Source organism: Rhincodon typus, chromosome 27 (genome assembly GCF_021869965.1).
Source record: "Rhincodon typus isolate 14 chromosome 27, sRhiTyp1.1, whole genome shotgun sequence".
NCBI classification, from domain to species: domain Eukaryota; kingdom Metazoa; phylum Chordata; class Chondrichthyes; order Orectolobiformes; family Rhincodontidae; genus Rhincodon; species Rhincodon typus.
In genome coordinates this window covers 36,311,589-36,331,904 of record NC_063358.1, presented here as the reverse complement: position 1 = coordinate 36,331,904, position 20,316 = coordinate 36,311,589, and the positions used below count along the sequence as shown (strand labels likewise).

The 20,316-nt window shown below is 41.2% G+C and overlaps 1 protein-coding gene across 1 annotated transcript in view; it reads left to right on the top strand.

Moving 5' to 3' along the window:
• LOC109914512 (ephrin type-A receptor 7) overlaps positions 1 to 20,316 on the top strand; it is a 527,439-nt gene that overhangs the window by 490,241 nt on the left and 16,882 nt on the right. Inside the window, exons 12-15 of the mRNA XM_048613049.1 lie at positions 1,975 to 2,036; positions 8,088 to 8,291; positions 13,494 to 13,643; positions 14,047 to 14,240. Of these exons, the coding sequence (XP_048469006.1) occupies positions 1,975 to 2,036; positions 8,088 to 8,291; positions 13,494 to 13,643; positions 14,047 to 14,240 (610 nt within the window). The remainder of the gene's footprint in view (positions 1 to 1,974; positions 2,037 to 8,087; positions 8,292 to 13,493; positions 13,644 to 14,046; positions 14,241 to 20,316) is intronic.

Here is a 20,316-nt window from a genome sequence, read left to right as displayed (position 1 = left end):
TATCTAAGAAATGCCTTTGGTTTGTCTGTTAGGTAGAGTCAAACACCAATGTTTGTTTGTTCCTTCATTAGCCACTGTACAGAACCAAACTGCTTCAGTGATTATGTATGTACGTAAAGATTTTTAATGAATAAAGTATATTTCTGAAATAAAAAGAAAAATATTTGATGATTCATGATGAGGACATCTTGAATGCAACCTTCAAAGGTTTTAACGTGATAACTCTTGGGTACCATGAATCACAATCTTTAAAAGACCTGGACTGACTGCGTAAAGTTTCTGAGGTCTCGGATGTGCCTCTCTCCACAATGGAAGAAGCCAGCCTGCACCCAGAAAAGGCACTGCTGAAAACCGGGTATCCTGGAATTAGAACGTGCCCACCATTGTTAAAGGGCTCACTAGCTGTCCTGACTGAGCACAAATGTAGATCATTGAGCACAGCAGTGTGGGCTTGTGCCAATGTTCAGTCTTTGAACTGGCTCTGCTGCCAAGGAAACTGCCTGGCGACACAGAATGAGCACATTTTCGGAGGATAGATCAGTTGGACAGTTTTAGATTACAAGCGAAAACAGAAATTGCTGGAAAAGCTCAGCAGGTCTGGCAGCATCTGAGGACAGAAATCAGAGTTAACGTTTCGGGTCCAGTGACCTTTCCTCAGTACTCACTGTTTTGAAGCAGAGCAGCAGCATAGGTGTGAAGGAGAGGCTCCAAGATTCTTAGTCAAACAGCATTCATGATGGATGAGAGAAGAAAGGATGAAACCATACTGCATCAACGTAAGAATGAATTTGCATTTCCCTAGCACCTTTCAGGATTTTAGGCCATGTGAATTATTTTTTTACTCACCCACTTCATGAAATGTGGCCACTGTAACTGAGGAAACTGAGCAAAGTCCCATACATCGAAGCGTGACTATTAGGTGAGATGTCATGGTGATCTCCCTCAGCTTCAAAATGGAGCAATGAGATCTTCATGTCTTCCTGAGAGGCCAGATTGGGGGCTGAGGGGTGTGTGTGTGGCGGGGTGGTGTCCTCAGGTTAACGTTTCATTGCAAGATGGCTTTCAGTGCAGCAATCTCTCAGAACTGCACTGGAAGTGCCAGCTTAGTTCATAAGCTCCTGCTCTGAAATGGGATTTGAACCTACAACCTTTGATTTGGAGGTGAGACTGTTAATGCTGATGGTGCAGTTTATTCAAGCCATTGTCTTAAAATCCATAATCAATTTGGGCAGCACAGTGGCTCCATGGTTAGCCCTGCTGTCTGATCAGGGACCTGAGTTCAATTCCACTCTCGGGGGACTGTCTGTGTGGAGTTTGCACATTCTCCCCATGTCTGCGTGGGTTTCCTCCGGGTGCTCCGGTTTCTTCTCACAGTCCAAAAATGTGCAGGTTAGGTGGATTGGCCATGTCAAATTGCTTATAGTTTCCAGGGGTGCACTGGCTAGATGGGATTAGCCATGGGAAATGCAGGGTTACAGGGTGGGGTTAGATGGGATGTTCTTCAGAGGGTCAAGTATGTATTTGCTGTGCCGAATAGCTCCACAATGTCGGGATTTTATAAAAAAGAACTTGCTTTGCATTATTGCATCATTTAGAAATGAAATTCCTGTAAAAAATGTTTTATTAAAAAATGATTTAAACCAACAATGAATGCTGATACAACATCCTAAACTTTGTTTCGCTCATAATATTGTTTATGTATAAGCTGCAGGCATCTGAATTATAAAGCGCACTGAGATAGGACCTCAGCGAGTATGTACAAAATATTTGGTGACACTAATTTTTCAAAATTATTTAATTTCTTTGTTACTTTACCTTCCTGTGGCTGTAAACAAATTGGAATGATTCTTTGACTGTTGGAGAACTCTGCATCTTGTAAATGAAAATGCCTTTGTCCAGGAACTTCAGGTTTTCACTGTGTGTTCTGCAGTGTTATACTCTAACATCATTAACACTGTGATTCCTCTTTTGCAGGTAAACCCATGATGATTGTAATTGAGTACATGGGAAATGCAGTGTTAGACTCCTTCTTGAGGGTAAGGCGTCTGATTTATTTGACCTGTTTTTAAGCCAAATAGCTTCTAAAAATGGATTGCTGTGAAAATGGAATACTCTTCACTTTGTTGGATTCCCTGCAGCTCCAACAATACTCAAGTATCTTGATACCATCACTTCTTGATTGGCACCACATCCACCATCTTCAACACTCATTCCCTTCATCACCCCCCACAGTGGCAGCAGTGTGTGCCATCTACAAGAAGCACTGCAGCAACTTGCCCAGATTCCTCTGACAGCACCTTCCAAACCCACAAACACCTGGAAGCATAAGGGCAACTGAAGCATGGGAACATCTCTACCTGCAAGTTCCCCTCCAAGCCATATGCCATACTGATGTGGAATGATAACGCCCTTCCTTCACTGTTGCTGAATCTAAACCCTGGAACTCCTTCCTAATAGCACTGTGGGTGTCCCTTACCCCAAGTGGTTCAAGACGGCAGCTATTCACTACCCTCACAAGGGCAATTAGGGTTGTGCAATAAAAGCTGGCTAATGCTCACATCTCACAAATTTAACACGTTGTTTATTTTAGAAAAGAAAAGGATTACATTTTTATCCAAGCAGCAATTCACAGCATCATGTGTTAATGAGACACAAAGTGATCTCTCACAGTCTGGAGTTTCCCATCTTAGTAGAAGAAATATCAAGTGATACTCTGGCTAGAATGAGTGAAGAAGCAGAAAGGAGACTTCTTGGCTTAGCTCAACTCCCTTCTGATATGTAGCTAAGAGAACCATGAGCATTTGACATAGTGTGTTGAATGACTACTGATTTCTGTTTCTAAATACCGTTTCCTCTGTTGTGCAGGCCAGCAGAGCCACATTGCAGCAAACGGACTGTGTTCCAGCAGAAGAGGAGTCCATTGACTCATGAAGGCCAAGACAGCTCTGTCCAGGGCAATTCAGCTGGTCCCACTCCCCCTCCTTTCCTTTTAACCCTGCAAATTTTTAATCTTCGGTCACTTATCTAACTTTCCTCCGCAAAACACAATTGAGTCTATCTCCACACCCCTCTCAGGCAGTGCATTCCATATATGATCATTCTCATGTGCCCTCATCTTAATTTTTTTCCTCCAGTTCTGAACGTTTCATGATTTTGAACAATTCTATCTCTGAACAATCTCTTGACAACCTTCTCTTCTCAAAGGAAAACAGTCTAGCTTCTCTAACTAACTCATGACTGAATTCTCTCATCCTTGGAACCATTCTTATTAATCTTTTGTACACTTTGTCCAAAGCTTTTACATTTTCCATGTTACCCAGAGTTGGACCTGCTGCTCTGAATGAGGTGGACCTTATATCTTACAACAATTCAATATGAATTCTTTATTGTTCTTGGAGGTTAATTCGCTCAGTTGACTGGATGGCTGCTGAGTGATGCCAACAGCGTGGGTTCAGTTCCTGTCCTGTCTGAGGTTACCATGAAGGACTGTCATTCTTAACCTCTTCCCTTGTCTGAGGCATGATGACCACTGGTTATCCCTCTGGAATGAGATACTACCCCTATCACAACTTGACCTTATTTTTATACTCCATTCCCTGATTTATAAAACCTGGGGTCTTGCCTTCCTTTCTGATGACTTTTTCCAACTGACCAACCACTGTCAATGGTTAGTTCACATACACCCAATAAGACCATAAAATTTAGGAACAGCAGGAGGCCATTCAGCCCCTCAACCTTGCCCTACCACTCAATAGGATCATGCTGATCTGACATTCTTCATGTCTGCCCTAGGTGTCTCTGTTCCTGCACCTCCTTTAGAAGCGCAGAATTAAGTAATGTTACTTCTGATTTTTCAGACACATACCTGTCTTTACACCTACCTGCTTTAAATTTCATCTGCCACGTACCCGCCATTCCACCAGGCTGTCTATATGTTCCTGCTCTATCACAGCCCTTCTCACGGTTCAAGTGCTTTCAGGTTCTGTGTCACCTGCACATTTTAAAACTGTGCCCTCTAGACCCATGTCTGATTTATAAATTTGTAGGAAGAGGAAGTAGGAATCCAGTGCTGCACAGTCCTGGGAACCCCAGTGTGTACCTACCTGTTGTCCAAAACAAATTACTAATCTTGTCTTTTTCCTGTCACTCTGTTTACTTTATATCTGCGCCCTGACTGTTCTCTTTATTCCCTGGACTTCAGCTTTTCTGATCAGTCTATCATGTAGCGCTTTCTCAAATACCTTTACAAAGTCCATCTACACTGCTGCATTGCTGCCTTTGAGCCTTTCTATAATCCCATCAAAAAAAACTCAAGTTAGTTAGATTAACACAATTTGCCTTTGAGTCAGGTGACTCTCTGTAATTAGTCTATAATTGTTCAAGCCGTTGTTCGTTTTGTCCCAGATTACTATCTCAAAAAACTTTCTCACCACCCAGGTTAAACTGACGGAACCATAGCTGCTGCGTTTTTCCCTAATACTCTTTTGAAGACGTATGTTAACAATTAAAAATAAGACAAACTATTGGATAAAACTTCCTTGACTTTACAATATGTAGTTTCACAAGACAAGCAAGTAGAATACATATATTCTTTAAAGGGATTCAAAAGTAAATCTGTTAAGCTGTCATAAGAATATAAGGAAGCAAATAACTTGTCTTTATATTATACCCTTCAGTTGCCACAGATCATCACAAAGTACTTTACAACCAATGAACTACTCTGAACAGTACTAGTGTGGCATGATGGCTCAGTGGTTAGCAGTGCTGCCTCACAGTGCCAGGAGCCTGCATTCAGTTCCAGCCTTGGATGACTGTCTGTGTAGAGTTTGCACATTCTCCCCGTGTCTGTGTGGGTTTCCTCCCGCAGCCCAAAGATGTATGGGTTAGGTCATGGTAAATGCAGGTTTATAGGGTACAGGGGGTGGGTCTGGGAGGATTAGTTTGAAGTGACCTGCTCCCATACTGTAGGGATGCTATGAATCAATGTATTCACAGAAAGATTTCACAAGTAGCAATTGAATTAATGACCAGGTGATCAATTTGATGTTTTCAAGAGTTGGTCAGGGCTCTGTGAACACCCTCTGATCTTTGACAGATACCAGTTGAACCAGCAGACAGGTTTCAGTTTAGCATTTGACTTGAAAGAGCAGAATGATGCACATTTTTAGTGGTCTTTAATTGCATTTACTTACCCTCAACATTTGAAGGATCATTTTTGATAAAGAACTTGCATTGAGTGCTGACACCAGTTGGTCGTCTCACCTTCTTCCATTGCTACACAGCTTCATCTTCTTTACTTTTAACGTGGTGGTATTCAGTGTTCACTTTATCAGAAACATTTTAGACAGTATTGCTCAGGAATAACTATGTTAAAGCCTTTCTTAAGTAATGCCTAAGCTTCTCTGCTTCATAATTATTTCTTCAGTTTCATATGATTTCATTTTCACTTTGGGGAGTCTCTGTTTTTGGGGAATTGTCATTCATTTACCAAATGGGCTGGAGATCTTCCGCACCCACAGTTGCTAATGGAATATTTCAGTGAAATGTTTCACCAGTGGCTGGAATATAAAGGGAAGTGATGTGTCAGTTGTTTTGAGCTGTGTTCAGCTGTGGGCACCGGATCTGAAGAAGGGGATAGTGGTTTTGGACAATGTGCTGCGCAGATTGTTTAGAATGATAACAGGATTTTAAGGGTTAAGTTATGAATGCACCTTGCTTAAGTACACAGTTCCTTCAAATATACAAGATTCTAGAGAGATTTGGTTGAGTTATGTTAAATGTTACCAGAGGGCTTGTTAGGCAAACTATTGAGAAACAGATTCTCCTTGGCAGGGGAATGGGAAATGAAGGGAAATTATCTCAAAATTATACCTGGCCACTTAGGAATGCAATCAGAAAGTACTTTTTCACATGAAACGGAGCTGATGCCTAGACTCTCGTCCCCAGATCAGTTCTGAACTGCAACATTTTTGTTTGTACTTTACACGAGGAGCCAGCATATTATTTAACAGTAAATGCAGATTTATCTTCTACCATGTCACCATGATGAGGTTACTCTGTCTTGATTTACACATGATTTTCTTTCTCTTACAGTCCTGTTCTTGCTGTGCTAGTCTTTCCATCACTCCTTGCAGTATCATATACTGTTGTTCTTGAGCATAGAGTAGCTGCAAAATGTAGGAAAATAGATGGGTTATCCTCTGATAATTTTCTTTTTTTTTTCTGTGTATGTTCACTCAACTTTGCTCATTTGCTTTGGCCCATGGTTAGAGCTGTAGAAGGATTACCTTCCAAGATTTATCTCTGCAGAGAATGTACAAGCAACATTTAAATATCCATTCTTCTCTCTTATGTAAACATTTTAAGGGGCTAAGGTTACCTGGGATAAGCTATTTTCTTTGGTTGGAGAGTCAAGGATTAAGATATAGAGCTGAGCCTTTCAGGAGTGAAGTTGGGAAACACTGCAACAATCAAAAGATGGTTAATGTTTGAACTCTCTGTTCTACAATCATGTTAATTGCTCAACATCATTTTGAATCTGAGATTGATAAATTCTTGTTCTCCATTTCTCCGTTCTGGTGGCTCAGGTATATATTTAAGGTTCCCTGACAATAATAAGGAAAGAGCAGAAACGCTGTTTTTATCCACAACCACATTAGCCACTAAAATTAGTTTGAGTGGCCGTTCAGCTCACTGTAATTTTTGTTATTTGGTCTTGGGACATGAGCGTTTTTAAAAGCAATTTATGATCTACCCTTCGTTGCTGTATAGAGGGTTTTCTCCCTGAACCACTGTGGATTTGGTGTCAAGGTGCTGCCAAGATGTTAAGAATTCCAAGAGTTTGAGCCAGCAGTTATAAAAAACCATTGACATACGTCCAAGACAATGAGCTGTGTCACTTAAAGGGAAATGTGGGGGGAAGGTTGTTTGTGAACCTTGCTGTGTGTTAAATAACTGCCCAGAAATGGCTGAAATTAAGTCTTTATACGTGAAATGCTTCACTGTGGATTCAATAACAAGCTATGTCAATAAAAATTTATATATTTTTCCATTTTTGCAGATGGAAGTTTATACCAGAATTTATGGAGAGAATCAAATCTCTCTCGTAAGACAGTATAGTCAAAGCTTTACTAGAAGCATCACCCGACTGTTACAATAGCTTCCCTTCTCAAAACCTTCTGTGCAAAAAACAGGAATAGAAAAAGCAGGACAAGCACAGAAATTACTGTTATTATCCAAACAAGTGTGATCGTTAGACAGGACAATGACAATCTGGTATGAGTTATTCTCAGAAAGCAACTCAATTGGCAACCCGCATTTTATTTGAAAGCTTCAGCAACACATCTATCACTATAAAGGCCTCTGCTGTATGTTTAGTTTGTGAAAGGCAAAAATAATTGTTCATAGTCCACAAAGGACTATAGACATATCTGTCCATTAGAGAGAGAGAGAGAGTGAGAGTCAGTTATATGTAACTTGAAGGCTAAACCTCACACAGTGGTCTTGTCATTCTAAGGAGCAATTTCAGAATTTCTGATTGTCAACAGTAAGGAGGTGGATTAAAATCCTCCCTCTAATCTCAGGGTTCATTCAGTTCTATATCTGGGAGAGATGGGCAGGCTCCGTTCTCCACATGGGGATCTTTGTTGATCTTTTGACTGGATCAAAATACCTCAGCCAAGAACTTAGACAGTTGTTGCAGTAAGATAGCCTGAGATGTGCATTAGGGGACCCTTTGGAAGTCCCAAGGTACTGGTTCCTCAGGAATTTCATGGACAGTTTGAATTTCCAACAGACAATGACCGTCCATCTGGAAAAAACCTACAACTCTGAGTTAAGGTTGGAGACTTTCTAACCTGCATCATTACTAGGAAAAGGTTAGAGAGATTAAAATTAACTGGACCTGACCTAATCTCAATAAAGCCATGATTTTGTTCCCCCACAATCTGGAGATGATTTTCAGCCCAGACCAATGTGGAAGAAATTGAGAGTAGCTGGTGACTGTGACATACTGCTGTGTTGTTGCTGCTATATTATTGGTTGTTTCCACTGAAATAATATTACGAAATGATGGGTTGTTTCTGCAGAAGCATGAGGGCCAGTTCACAGTTATTCAGCTTATTGGGATGCTGTGTGGAATAGCGTCTGGAATGAAGTACCTCTCTGAGATGGGTTACGTACACAAAATCCTGGCAGCCCACAAAATCCTGGTCAACAACAATCTGGTGTGTAAAGTGGCAGGTTTCCGACAAGCACATGAAGAGAAGGTGGACTCAGTGTTCACAACTATGGTGAGTGGAACAGACCTCAAACAGCTGTCCTGCAAGACGTCTTGAAGTCTTATTGTGATGCTCACATCAAAAATGGTGTCAGGCACCTCCGTACTGGGCCCCATCTGAAATATGCAGCAAGTCATCATCTTGATTGTTACAGGGAGGTAATAGGAATAACTTCCATATAAGCATAGCAACATTTCATGCAACTTATGTAAAGAGGAAAGTTCCATTTGATAGTCTTGTTTGCTGTTCCAATCCTGTGTCATCTTGTTAGTTGCATCCAAATATTGTACTCAAAGTTTGAAAAAAATGGGCCACTTAACCATCAGGCCTCCTTTGTTCACTTGCCCTGATACCATCTTGTTCATTCCTTGCCTTCCACATGTCTGCTTTAGGCCAGTTTGCCACTGTCCCTCTTACTTTCCCTCATTTTTTTGGATTCTACTTTTCACACTCTCTTTCTTTCTCTTTCTCCCTCTTTCTCCCCTTTGATTGGCACCCCATGCATCCTTTTAGAAATTTTCTCCCTCCACCACCGATGGCACAGTGACAGCAGTGTGTACCATTTTTAAGATGCACTGCAACGATCTGCGAACACTCCTTAGACAGGACCCTTCTAACCAACGGCTTCTATCACCCTGAGGGCCAGGACAGCTACTGCTCAGGCATACTGCCATATGCAAGATCCCCTCCAAGCCACACACCATCATGACTTGGGGCACTGTATACAATTCCTATTATTGGAACAGGTACATTGAAGATGTACAGTGAAACGCCACCAAATTGATAGGACCATTGGAGGAGTCATCAGGCTTCCTGACACTTGAGTCTCTTCTAGCATTCATTTGTGCACTCACCTTTATTTAGTCACTTTTAATTGATCTATCCCCAATATTCATACCTAATAAAAATATTGTGTTCGTCAGTGTTTGCTCAAGCTGTAGATTACAGCTTGGTTCATCTGAAACTGCAGTTTCAGGTATTTCATTTGACCTCTAGGCACTACAGCAAGATTTGCCAAATTGAGGTGGGGGCTCTCAGAGAGGTCCCAAGCTGAAATCTGGGGTTGTGAACTCTGAGGCAGCAGTGCGTGGCATAGAACTCTCTCGTGGAGATAGAACAGCTGTGATCTTACTCTCAGATTGGGGTCATGACAATTTTCAAGCCACGGTGGCTCAGTGGTTAGCAGTGCTGCCTCACAGTGCCCGGAACCCGGGTTCAATTCCATCCTCAGGCAGCTGTCTATGTGGAGTTTGCACGTTCTCCCCATGTCTGCATGGGTTTCCTCCAGGTGCTCCGGTTTCCTCCCACAGTCCAAAGATGTGCAAGCTAAGTGGATTGGCCATGCTAAACTACTCATAGTGTTCAGGGATGTATAGATTAGGTGGGTTATAGGGGGATGGGTCTGGGTGGGATGCTCCGAGGGTCGGTGTGGACTTGTTGGGCCGAAGGGCCTGTTTCCACACTGTAGGGATTCTATGATCTATGAAAATGAGCTTGAAGTGGGAAGAGATTTGAGGAGCACTGATCCACTAAGTTTTGGGTGAGAATTGCAGATTTCCACAGCTGTGTGTGCAGGAAAAATTGCTTCCTGATTTCAGTCCTGATGGCCTAGCTCTAATTTTAAGATTGAGCTCTCTTGCTCTGGCTTGTTCCAGTGATGAAGATAGTTTCACTGGACACATTTGGATTTTTTTTAGGCTTTTTCTTTTGATGCCCCAACCATATGGTCTTCCAGCTAAATATGTGACCATTTACCACTCACATAAATCAAATCTCGTTATCATTTTAGATATCTCTTTTACAGAGGGACCATAGAAAGCATTCTATCTCGGTGCATCATGGCTTGGTATGGCAACTGCTCTGCCCAAGACCGTACGATACTACAGAGAGTTGTGAACACAGCTCAAACCATCACACAATGCAACCTCCCATCCGTTGACTCCACCTACATTTCTCTTTGCCACGGAAAGGCAATCAACATCATCAAAGATCCCTCTCACCCAGGTTATAGTCTCTTCCAACCTCTTCCGTCAGACAGAAGATACAAAAGCTTAAACACATGAAAAACAGGTTCAAGAACAGCTTCTTCCCGCTGTTATTAGACTGCTAAATGGACCTGTCAAATTTCAAATCTAATGTTGATCTTGCTCCCTACCTTCTCTGCAACTGTAACTTTGAATTCCTCACTCTGTTCTATCACCCTACGATCTTTGTATGTTATGATCTGCCTGTACTGCACGCAAAACAAAACTTTTCACTACTTATGTACTTGTGACAATAATAAATCAAATCAAATTAGACTAACTATCAACCTTCTATAACCAAGGCAACATAAGTCTTCGAGAAAAACACTTTTTTAAAATCTGCTTTCTCTGTTTCGGTTTTCAGATTACCCCACCAAAAAGTGCACTTGCCACAGCTGGATTAAGTCTTTACATAATATTTAATGGGTCATTACCCACTTAAGCAATATTAAAGGACCATTTGGCTGATGATTGGCTGCTAATTTTTCATTGCAGCTAACAAATGGCCATTCTTACAAATCATTTCCTTTAAAGGCACGTGATCCAGCAATTCATTAATTACTGAATGAAAGAAGCCCCTCCTTTCCTTCTGCAAATTACACAATCACTGGGAACTTTCAGCCTGAGGAAATCAGCCAGCTGTAGACCCTAGACCATAAGACATTGGAGCAGAAATTAGGCCATTCGGCCCATTGGGTCTGCTCCATCATTCAATCATGGCTGATAAGTTTCTCAACTGCTTTCTCCCCATAACCTTTGATACCCTTGACAGTCAAGAACCTAGCTATCTCTGTCTTAAATATACTCAATGACCAGGCCTCCACAGCCTTCTGTGGCAGTGAATTCCACAGATTCACCACTGTCTGGCTGAAGACGTTTCTCCTTATCTCTGTTCTAAAGGGTCTTCCCTTCACTCTAAGTCTGTGCCCTTGGGCCCTAGTCTCTCCTTTTAATGGAAAATTATTCCAAACATCCACTCTGTCCATGCCGTTCAGTATTCTGTAAGTTTGAATTAGATCCCCTCTCATCTTTCTAAATTCCATCGAGTATAGACTCAGAGTCATCAAACATTCCTCATGTTAAGCCTTTCATTCCTGGGATCATTCTCGTGAACTTTCCCTGGACCTGCTCCAGGGCTAGTATATCCTTTCTGAGGTATGGAACCCAAAATTGCTCACAATATTCAAAATGTGGTCTGACCAGAGCCTTATAAAGCCTCAGAAGTTCATCCCTGCTTTTATATTCTGGTCTTCTCGAAATAAATGCCAAAGTTGCATTTGACTTCCTAACTACTGACTCAACCTGCAAGTTTACCTTAAGAGAATCCTGGACTAGGACTCTAAAGTCCCTTTGCACTTCAGATTTCTGAAATTCCTCCCCATTTAGAAAATAGTCTATGGGTCTATTCTTCTTACCAAAGTGCACAACCTCACACTTTCCCACCTTGTATTCCATCTGCCACTGTGAGCATTTCCAACAGCTGACGATTCCAGCTTTAGATTCTTCCTGTGACATCTAGGTGAGAAATCCTTTACTTAACAAGTTCCTGAAAAGCAAGTCACTGCTTGTAAGTAAAGCCGATTTCTTCAGAGCAGCTGAAAGCGAAAGCTCAGTCTTACATCCAGAATTTCTAAACCAGGAACAACTAGTGTTTGGCCCATATCTCTCTAAACCCTTCCTATTCGCACACCCATCTAGATGCCTTATAAATGTCGTAATTTTACGAGACTCCACCACTTCCTCTGGTAACTCATTCCATACAGACACTACACTCTGTGTGAAAAAATTGCCTGTTGGATCCCTTTTAAATCTTACCCCTCTCACCCTAAACCTATGTCCTCTATTTTTAGATTACCAACCCCCTGGGGAAAAGATTTTATCTATTCACTCAATCCATGCCCCTCAAGGCTTTAGAAGCCTCTATAAGGACACCCCTCAGCCTCCGACGCTCCAGGGAAAATAGCCCCAGCCTATTCAGCCTTTCCGTATAGCTCAAACCCTTCAACCCTGGCAACATCCTTGTGAACCTTTTCTGAACCCTTTCAAGTTTCACAACATCTTTCCTATAGCAGGAAGACCGGAATTACATGCAGTATCCCAAAAGTAGCCTAACCAATGTCTTGTACAGCCGCAACATGAACTCCCAACTCCTATTTCCATTTTCTGATGAAGGGTCTAGGCCCGAAACATCTGGGCTCCTATGATGCTGCTTAGCCTGCTGTGTTCATCCAGCTCTCCACCTTGTTATCTCCTATTTCTGGGAGCTTGCTGTTCAAATAAATTGATGTTACATTTTCTGTATCATTGCAATGGCTACATTTCAGAAAGTCCTTCAATAGATTTAAATCACATTGGGACTATCCTGAGATCACAGAAGGCACTATATAAATGCAAGTGTTTTTTCTTCTGTTTCAAAGTTTTACATTCCCTGCGTTGCCATCTTCTCATCACTCCCTCTTTTTCAGGAGTAAAGAAAAAGGAGTAGGCCTCAGGCCAGTTCCATCATTCAGTTACACCTTGACTGATCTGCATATTAATGTCATCTGCCTGTCTTATTTCCATAAACCTTAATATTCTGGCCGAACAAAAATCAATAAATCTCAATTTTAAAATTTTCAGGTGACTTAGCTGTTTGGTGGAAAGTATTATAAATTGACACAACCACTCCTTTTGTGAAGAAGTGCTTCCTGATGTCACCCTGAACTCCCTCAACTCTAACATGAAGTCTATGCCCTCTTTTTCTTGCCACCACCCTATAACAATTAATTCTATTGACCTTACCAAACCCATTCATCTTAATTAGCTCACCCCTCAATCTCTGCCATTATGTCAATGCATTTATCCTCTCTATTAAACCTTATTAGTTCCAGTATCATGCTGCTGAATCAGTGCAGTGCCCCCGAAAGCCCGTAAGTTCTTCCTGAGGAATGATTCACAGAGCTTATGCAGTACCTAGTACCAAGTATGTCAAAAATAAACTAAGAGATGTTCAAACTTGACACCAGCTCCAAATCACAAATGGGGTAAATATCCTTCCTCTGCCGTAGTGGCATATTCGATTTTCCTTGTATCTAAACAGAGATGAAATCTCAAAGGATGTGTTTTGCTGCAGATTCTGCTGTATGTTTTATTGTGATAGATTTCAGCAATGTCAAAGCTGAGTCTTGTCTGCCAATTCTTTCTGAAACAGGGTGGGAAAGCCTCTGTCCTATGGGCAGCTCCAGAAACCATCCAGTACCACAGATACAGCACAGCCAGTGACGTCTGGAGTTTTGGGATCGTCATGTGGGAGGTGATGTCCTATGGAGAGCGACCTTACTGGGACATGTCTAACCAAGATGTAAGTCACGTAGTTAGATCCTGATTGCCACTGTTATTGGCACTCGATTTCGAACAAAATGCCGAAGAGTGAATTTTTAACTTCACCAGTAGGACAGTTTGACGTAATCTATTGTTAGTCTTAGATCTGCACATTATATTTGACTGCTTGCAATGTAGTTAGATTTTCTGATACAATCATCTTCCAGCTGAATGTGTGGTTAGCAATTGGATGCTATTGTTACAGAATATTCAGATGTCCAATTTTATCTTGTAGAATTCTGCACAGAGGGACCACTTGATATTTTAGTAGCAGAAGAATTGCGAAAATGTTTGTAGCTTGGCACAGATTCAACTCCCTCTATTGCTGATTGTAAATCTTCACAACCTTTGGGGGCTCTGTCTTAAAGTGTCTGCCGTTTCAGGTAATTAAAGCAGTTGAAGAAGGTTTTCGTCTCTCTGCTCCCATGAACTGCCCGTCTGGGCTCCACCAGCTCATGCTGGAGTGTTGGCAGAAGGATCGTAACGATAGGCCCAAATTTGCACAGATTCTGAGCATCCTTAACAAGATGGGACGGAATCCCGACAGCCTGAAAACCATCCCCAATGGCTGCGTCAGGTAAAATCCCAACCTGAGCCTTGCCCTTGGCCTAAGTTTGTATCTAACTGATGGAATTGGATCTTGGAATGGTCATATGATAGTTTACAGTGTTTTATTTATGAACTGTTTCACTGGAGATGATGGAACCACTGCATGCAGATTTCTCCGTTAAAGTCCCCTTGTGATTTCCTAATCATTTACCATCTGCTCTGTTTTGATAGCATCTAACCTGATATTTATGGATGTAACATCTGTTTCAGTAGTAATGTGTTAACTATATGTTAAATGTAAATGACTTTAGAATCAATGCACTATTCCCTCACTCAACTTCATTCTTGTGTGAAACATATAAATTTGAGAGTTTTTTTTATGCCCATCTGCGTTCCTTAATCCTTGAAATCCTTCTACTGGCCTTAGTAGCTGAGTTGCAATGCTCCTTTATTTAACAGTTCCTGTCGAATGGATATGGATGGTGTTTGGAGAATTTCCCAACAGTACCTTATAAATGCAAGTTCAAAAAGCATCAAATGTCTCAACACTTAACAGAAATCATTAGACCTACCACAGCTCCGTTCCTATAAATCACAAACCCATCTGGTCTCAGAAAGGGACAGTGCAGAACAGTTTGTTCCTCTGAAGAATGCTTTTAAATCACATTAATGAAGAAGTTCAAGGGATTTTTAGCTTGACTTGAGTCCATGCTCTGCCTGATCTGCGAGTGCTTCCTTGGATATCTCAGAGGGGATATTGGGAGGGGAGGTGTGATGGCCTAGTGGTATTTTTACTGAACTGATAATCTAGAGACCTAGATAATGTTCTGAGGACCTGGGTTCGAATCCTGCCACGGCAAATGGTAGAATTTGAATTCTAATTTAAGAATCTAATGATGACCATGAATCCATTGTGGATTGTCAGGAAAACCCCATCTGGTTCGCTAATGCCCTTCGGGAAAGGAAACTGCCATCCTTACCCGGTCTGGCCTACATGTGACTCCTGAAGACAGAGCAAAGTTCTGAAAGCTTGTGTTTTCAAATGAACCTGTTGGACTATAACCTGGTGTCGTGTGATTTCTGACCTTGCTGAATCGTGTCCTCTCTAAAACAAAAATTGGAATCAAGAATTTAATGATGACCATGGATCCATTATCAATTGTTGCAAAAACCCATCTGGTTCACTAATGTCCTTTAGGGAAGAGAACTGCCATCCTTACCTAGTCTGGCCTACATGTGACTCCTGACCCACAGCAATGTGGTTGACACTTAACTGCTGTCTGGGCAATTAGGAATGGGCAACAAATGCTGCTCAGACAGCGACACCCTCATCCAATCAATAAATAAAAAAAATCCAGCACCTCCACTGTCCTGCACCTAGCCCTGATATGACAGTCTTTTATATGATTGCCATTAGTGAAAGAATATTTTCATGTCAGACAGCTCACCTATTGTGAACAGGCAGGTCAAATGTGAGCAAAAGTGGAAACAACTTCAATTCTATAATGTGTTCAGGCTTGTGGATTTCCTGCACCGTAGCTCAGGTCCAATGAGGTTGGTCAGTGTGCATAGCAAACACTAAGTTTCACTCCCAATCCCTGAAGATGCAGAGAGACTACCCCTGACTCTCAACAGAGTATCTCCCTTCCCGTCCTTCACCCCCGAGTGGGTTTCTCTTGCTGTCTCCTTCCTGTCTCTCCCCATCATTCCTTGCCTTTGTCTTGAGTGATGAAGGAGAAACTCGAATGGTGTGCGTTTTGTTTTTACAGTTGAGTAGAATTTTGTTGTTGATGGGACACACTTAGGGTGCAAATTGTAGTCGGGGTGGGGGTGGGGGGGCGGAATGTTAGAAAAATTATTTATTTTCTGCTTCCATTAGATTGGAACACTTAACCGAATGAGGAAAGGAAATTGACTTCACAGCTCAAGAGATAAGCCATACATGACAAATGCAAACAATAATGTTGTGATGATATAAAGTAGGGCTATTCGTTGTGTATGTTACCTTGGTGACATGGCAGATGTTATTGACTGTAATAATCCCATTTCACTGGTGATGTGGTCACAGAGGAGCTTATGGTTGTGACACATAATTATTAAAACAAAATCAGAACCAGAGCCCACTTTACCATTTAATAGGATCGTGCTGATCTCATGTGACTATAACTTCACTTTTCTACCTTCCTCATAACCCCGACTCCTTTATAAGTTGAAAGTCTGTCTAAATCATCCTTCAATGTACATTCATTGACTCAGCCTCCACCACTGTCTGTGAATGAGAATTCCAAAGACTCTCTGAGAGCATTGATCCTTCTTCATCTTTCTGTTCAGGACATTAGTGAGGCCACTTTTGGACTCCTGTGTTCAATTCTGGTCTCCCTGCTACAGGAAAAATGTTGTTAAACTTGAAAGGGTGCAAAAATGATTAACAAAAATGTTGTAAGGATTGGAAGGTTTGAGCTGTAGGGAGAGGCTGAATAAGCTGGGAGTGTCAGAGGCTGCGGGATGACCTTATAGAGGTTTATAAAATCATGAGGGGCATGGATACGGTGAATAGTCAAGGGTAGGGGAGTCCAAAACTAGAGGGCATAGGTTTAAGGAGAGAGGGGAAAATATAAAAGGGACCTAAGGGGCAACATTTTCACGCAGATGTTGTCATGGCTGAAATAGGGTCTGTTTCCGTGCTGTACACCTCTTTGTCTTAACCTGTTGATATTTCTTTGCAGACCGTTTGTATCCTCTTTACAAATTACTTTTTACCATTTTATCCCCTGAAAGTCAACAACGGTATAGTTAGTTACAAATAGTTGAGACTTCAGGCCTGATCCTTGTGGCACTCTATGAGATACAGGTTGCCAACCTGAATATGACCCATTATCTTATCTCTGTCTCCTGATAGTTAACCAGTTCTCTATCCATGCCGACATGTCAGTCCTAATGCAATGAATTTTAACCTCCCATTCCTTTTTTCTTCATGTTTGGTTAGCTCCCTTTCAAAGGCATCTCTGCTCTTCACCTCAACTGCTTCATGTGGAAATAAGTTCCACATTCTATCCACTTTGTGTTGTTTATATTCTTTCAAGGTAGTGTGGGAGTTGCTGGCTGGGTCAGAATTTCTTGCCCATCCCTATCTGCCTTGGAGAAGGTACTGTTGAGACGCGTCCTTAAACTGCTGCAGTCCTTGGGGAGTAGGACACCCACAATGACAGCAACAGTGAAGAAATAGTGATCTAGAAGTTTCTTCTGAATTCCTTTTCCAGTTTATGAACAAATATTTATGGCCTCTTGTCATTTGGAGACCAAAACTAAAGAAATGAAAGACATTATTATTAAGCACTGTTACCATCCGTGCTTTCTAAATATTCCATTTATTTAATGGATATTTGTCAATGGTAACAGAACATGAAAGCACAGAGCAAATCATGTGGCATGATATTAAAATACTGTTGTGCCAATTAACATCACATTATCAGGAACTTTGCTGCTATTCAGGAGTCAGATTGGGTGTGTGGAGCAGGTAGAATGCAGCATGGTAAAGCACAATGGACAGGGTCTTGCTGACCTTATGTTAATGGTTATTTTGTTTACCTGTAAAGATTAGGGTGGCCTAGTGGTTAACACCACTGCCTCACAGTGCCAGGGACTGAATTCGATTCCAGCCTTGGACAACTGTCTGTGTGGAGTTTGCACATTCTCTCCACGTCTGCGTGGGTTTCCTCCAGGTGGACTGGTTTCCTCCCACAGTCCAAAGATGTGCAGGTCAAGTGGATCGGCCAGGCTAAATTGCCCATAGTGTTCAGGGATGTGCAGGCTAGGTGGATTAGCCATCGTTAAAAATCTCATGTAGAGCTACAGGGAGGGTCTGCGTGGAATACTCTTTGGAGAGTCAGTGCAGATTGGATGGGCCAAATCGCCGCCTCCTGCACTGTAGGGATGTTATAATCTTGTTTAAAATTTGAAATCATCAGGCGCGCACCAATCCACAACAGATCATCCTTCCAATGTAAACAGATATGTTGCTAACATGCTGGAGAAAGAGCTGAACAGAGTTATTAGTTAAATTAATCTATTTTCCTACATATTAGAATTTTTCAGATGGCTGTACCACCATGGCATCATTGACTTGGCTGTTCTGATTGATATGGCAAAATATTTAAAGAACCATTTACAATAGTGGACCTAAAATGAATAGTGGAATTTTGCAGGGGCTGTTTTTTGATACACTGCTGTGATTTGAAATTTTGCAAGTTTTCACAACTACGTGAAGAAGTGTTTTCTCAAAGTGGCCTGTGAAATAAGAATTTGAATAATCCTTATTTTAATTTGAGTATTTTTACAAATGGCCAGCAACAAGTTTTAGTTTTACATAATGTAAAGTTATATACACATAATATAAAAGTTTGTTTATTGCAAAACACTGATGCAAGTTAATGAGTAAAATACAATGAAGTTACTTATATGTACAAGGATTATATGCACATTTGGATAAAATATACTTTTATGCAGGTAGAATTCAGTTCAGTTCTTTAAGATACTGGTGCAGTTGAAGTGTTGGTTGTCTAGAGAGAATGATTGATGTTTACGAGCTATGTTCAGCAGCTGTGATGACTTTTGTAGCTGAATAGTCAAAAGTCTGCTTCTTTGGCTGGATAAATTAGGTAGATGTCTTAGGGAACGCGTGAAGATCCCTTTTCCTTGCTTGTTCTGATGTAATTATACTTGAAAATTGCTAGGGCTCCCTTTCAGCAGAACAGGCAAGATTTCTGAGCATTTTCCACTGTAACTCCAGAGGCAAACAGAAAGCCAAATTCTTAAACAATGCTCAAACCGAGCATATTCAAACAGTATATATTCCACTGAGGCTTCTGCGCAAAATGACTGCTCCTACACATACTTTAGACAGTTCAAAACTCGACATTGCCATACCAAACTGTCAAATGATGTTTTCATATTATTGAATTCTGCACCATGTCTGAAACATTGTCAATTTCATTGTCTTTTTCAAGGAGGTAATTAACTTCTTTAAATGTCTCAACTGTTTGCTCGAATAGCTCTTATTCTTCCAAGTTTGGTGAGGCAAAAAAGAGATACTTACAGCTCCATGCATGGAATTCTTTGTTAATGAGTTGTTGACCCATGGGGAAGTTTGCCTTGGATTTCAAAAGTCGGTTGTGACCCTTTTAGAGATAAATTTAATCCAGTCCCTCGTTCTTTCTGATCATAGTTGAATCCACAAGCGAAGTTAGATGGCTTTAAAAAATCAGCAGCCATTTCTTTTAAGATTTTATGGTTGCAATTTAAAAGATTACAGTTAATCACAACATACCATAATAATATAACCACTCACTTGTGTAAAATTTTGCAAGAGCTGTTGGATTGTGTGTAGCTGTGATTGGAAATGTTGCTGTTGGCATGATCCCATAAGATATTTCCCAAAATGCTCTATGAGTTGGTTATGCTGCTATATTATATTAACCCTGTAATCGAGAGTGTTGTTGGACAACTTACCACATTCAATCTCAAACTTGAAATAACCATCACACATTATTAATTTAAATCCAAATTACCTAATAAAATCCATCATCAAAGTAGCTTGTCCAGTCAGAATCAGTTCCTGTCATTTTCCTCCCTTGTTTTATTCTTATTTACCCTTTAATTCTGATACCTTTCATTTTCTTTTCTCATCCTCCTCCCTGCCTCTAAAATTATCTTTATCCTCTTTATTTTAATTCCACCCCTTCTCTTTTCAATCACAGGTTTTCTCTCTTGAATTGAATTGAATTGAACTGAATCATTTATTGTCACATGTATTCAATGTAAAATCACAGTGAAAAGTGTGTACCTTCTCCGTACATACATGGTGCAATTCACATTAACTTAGAATAAGATAAGGAGGGGTAACAAGAGAGTCCAACTTCCCTTTCCGCTGCTGCAGTCCCACTCTGGGCTTTCCCAACACCAGAGTCCCCCTCCAGGCTTTCCAGCCTACACCATGCCATTGCCAGTGTTCCCCTCTCAGCTGCCTCACCGGCCCCACTCTCGCCCGTCACTGCCTCACCGGCCCCGCTCTCACCGTCATTGCCTCACCGGGCCCACTCTCACCG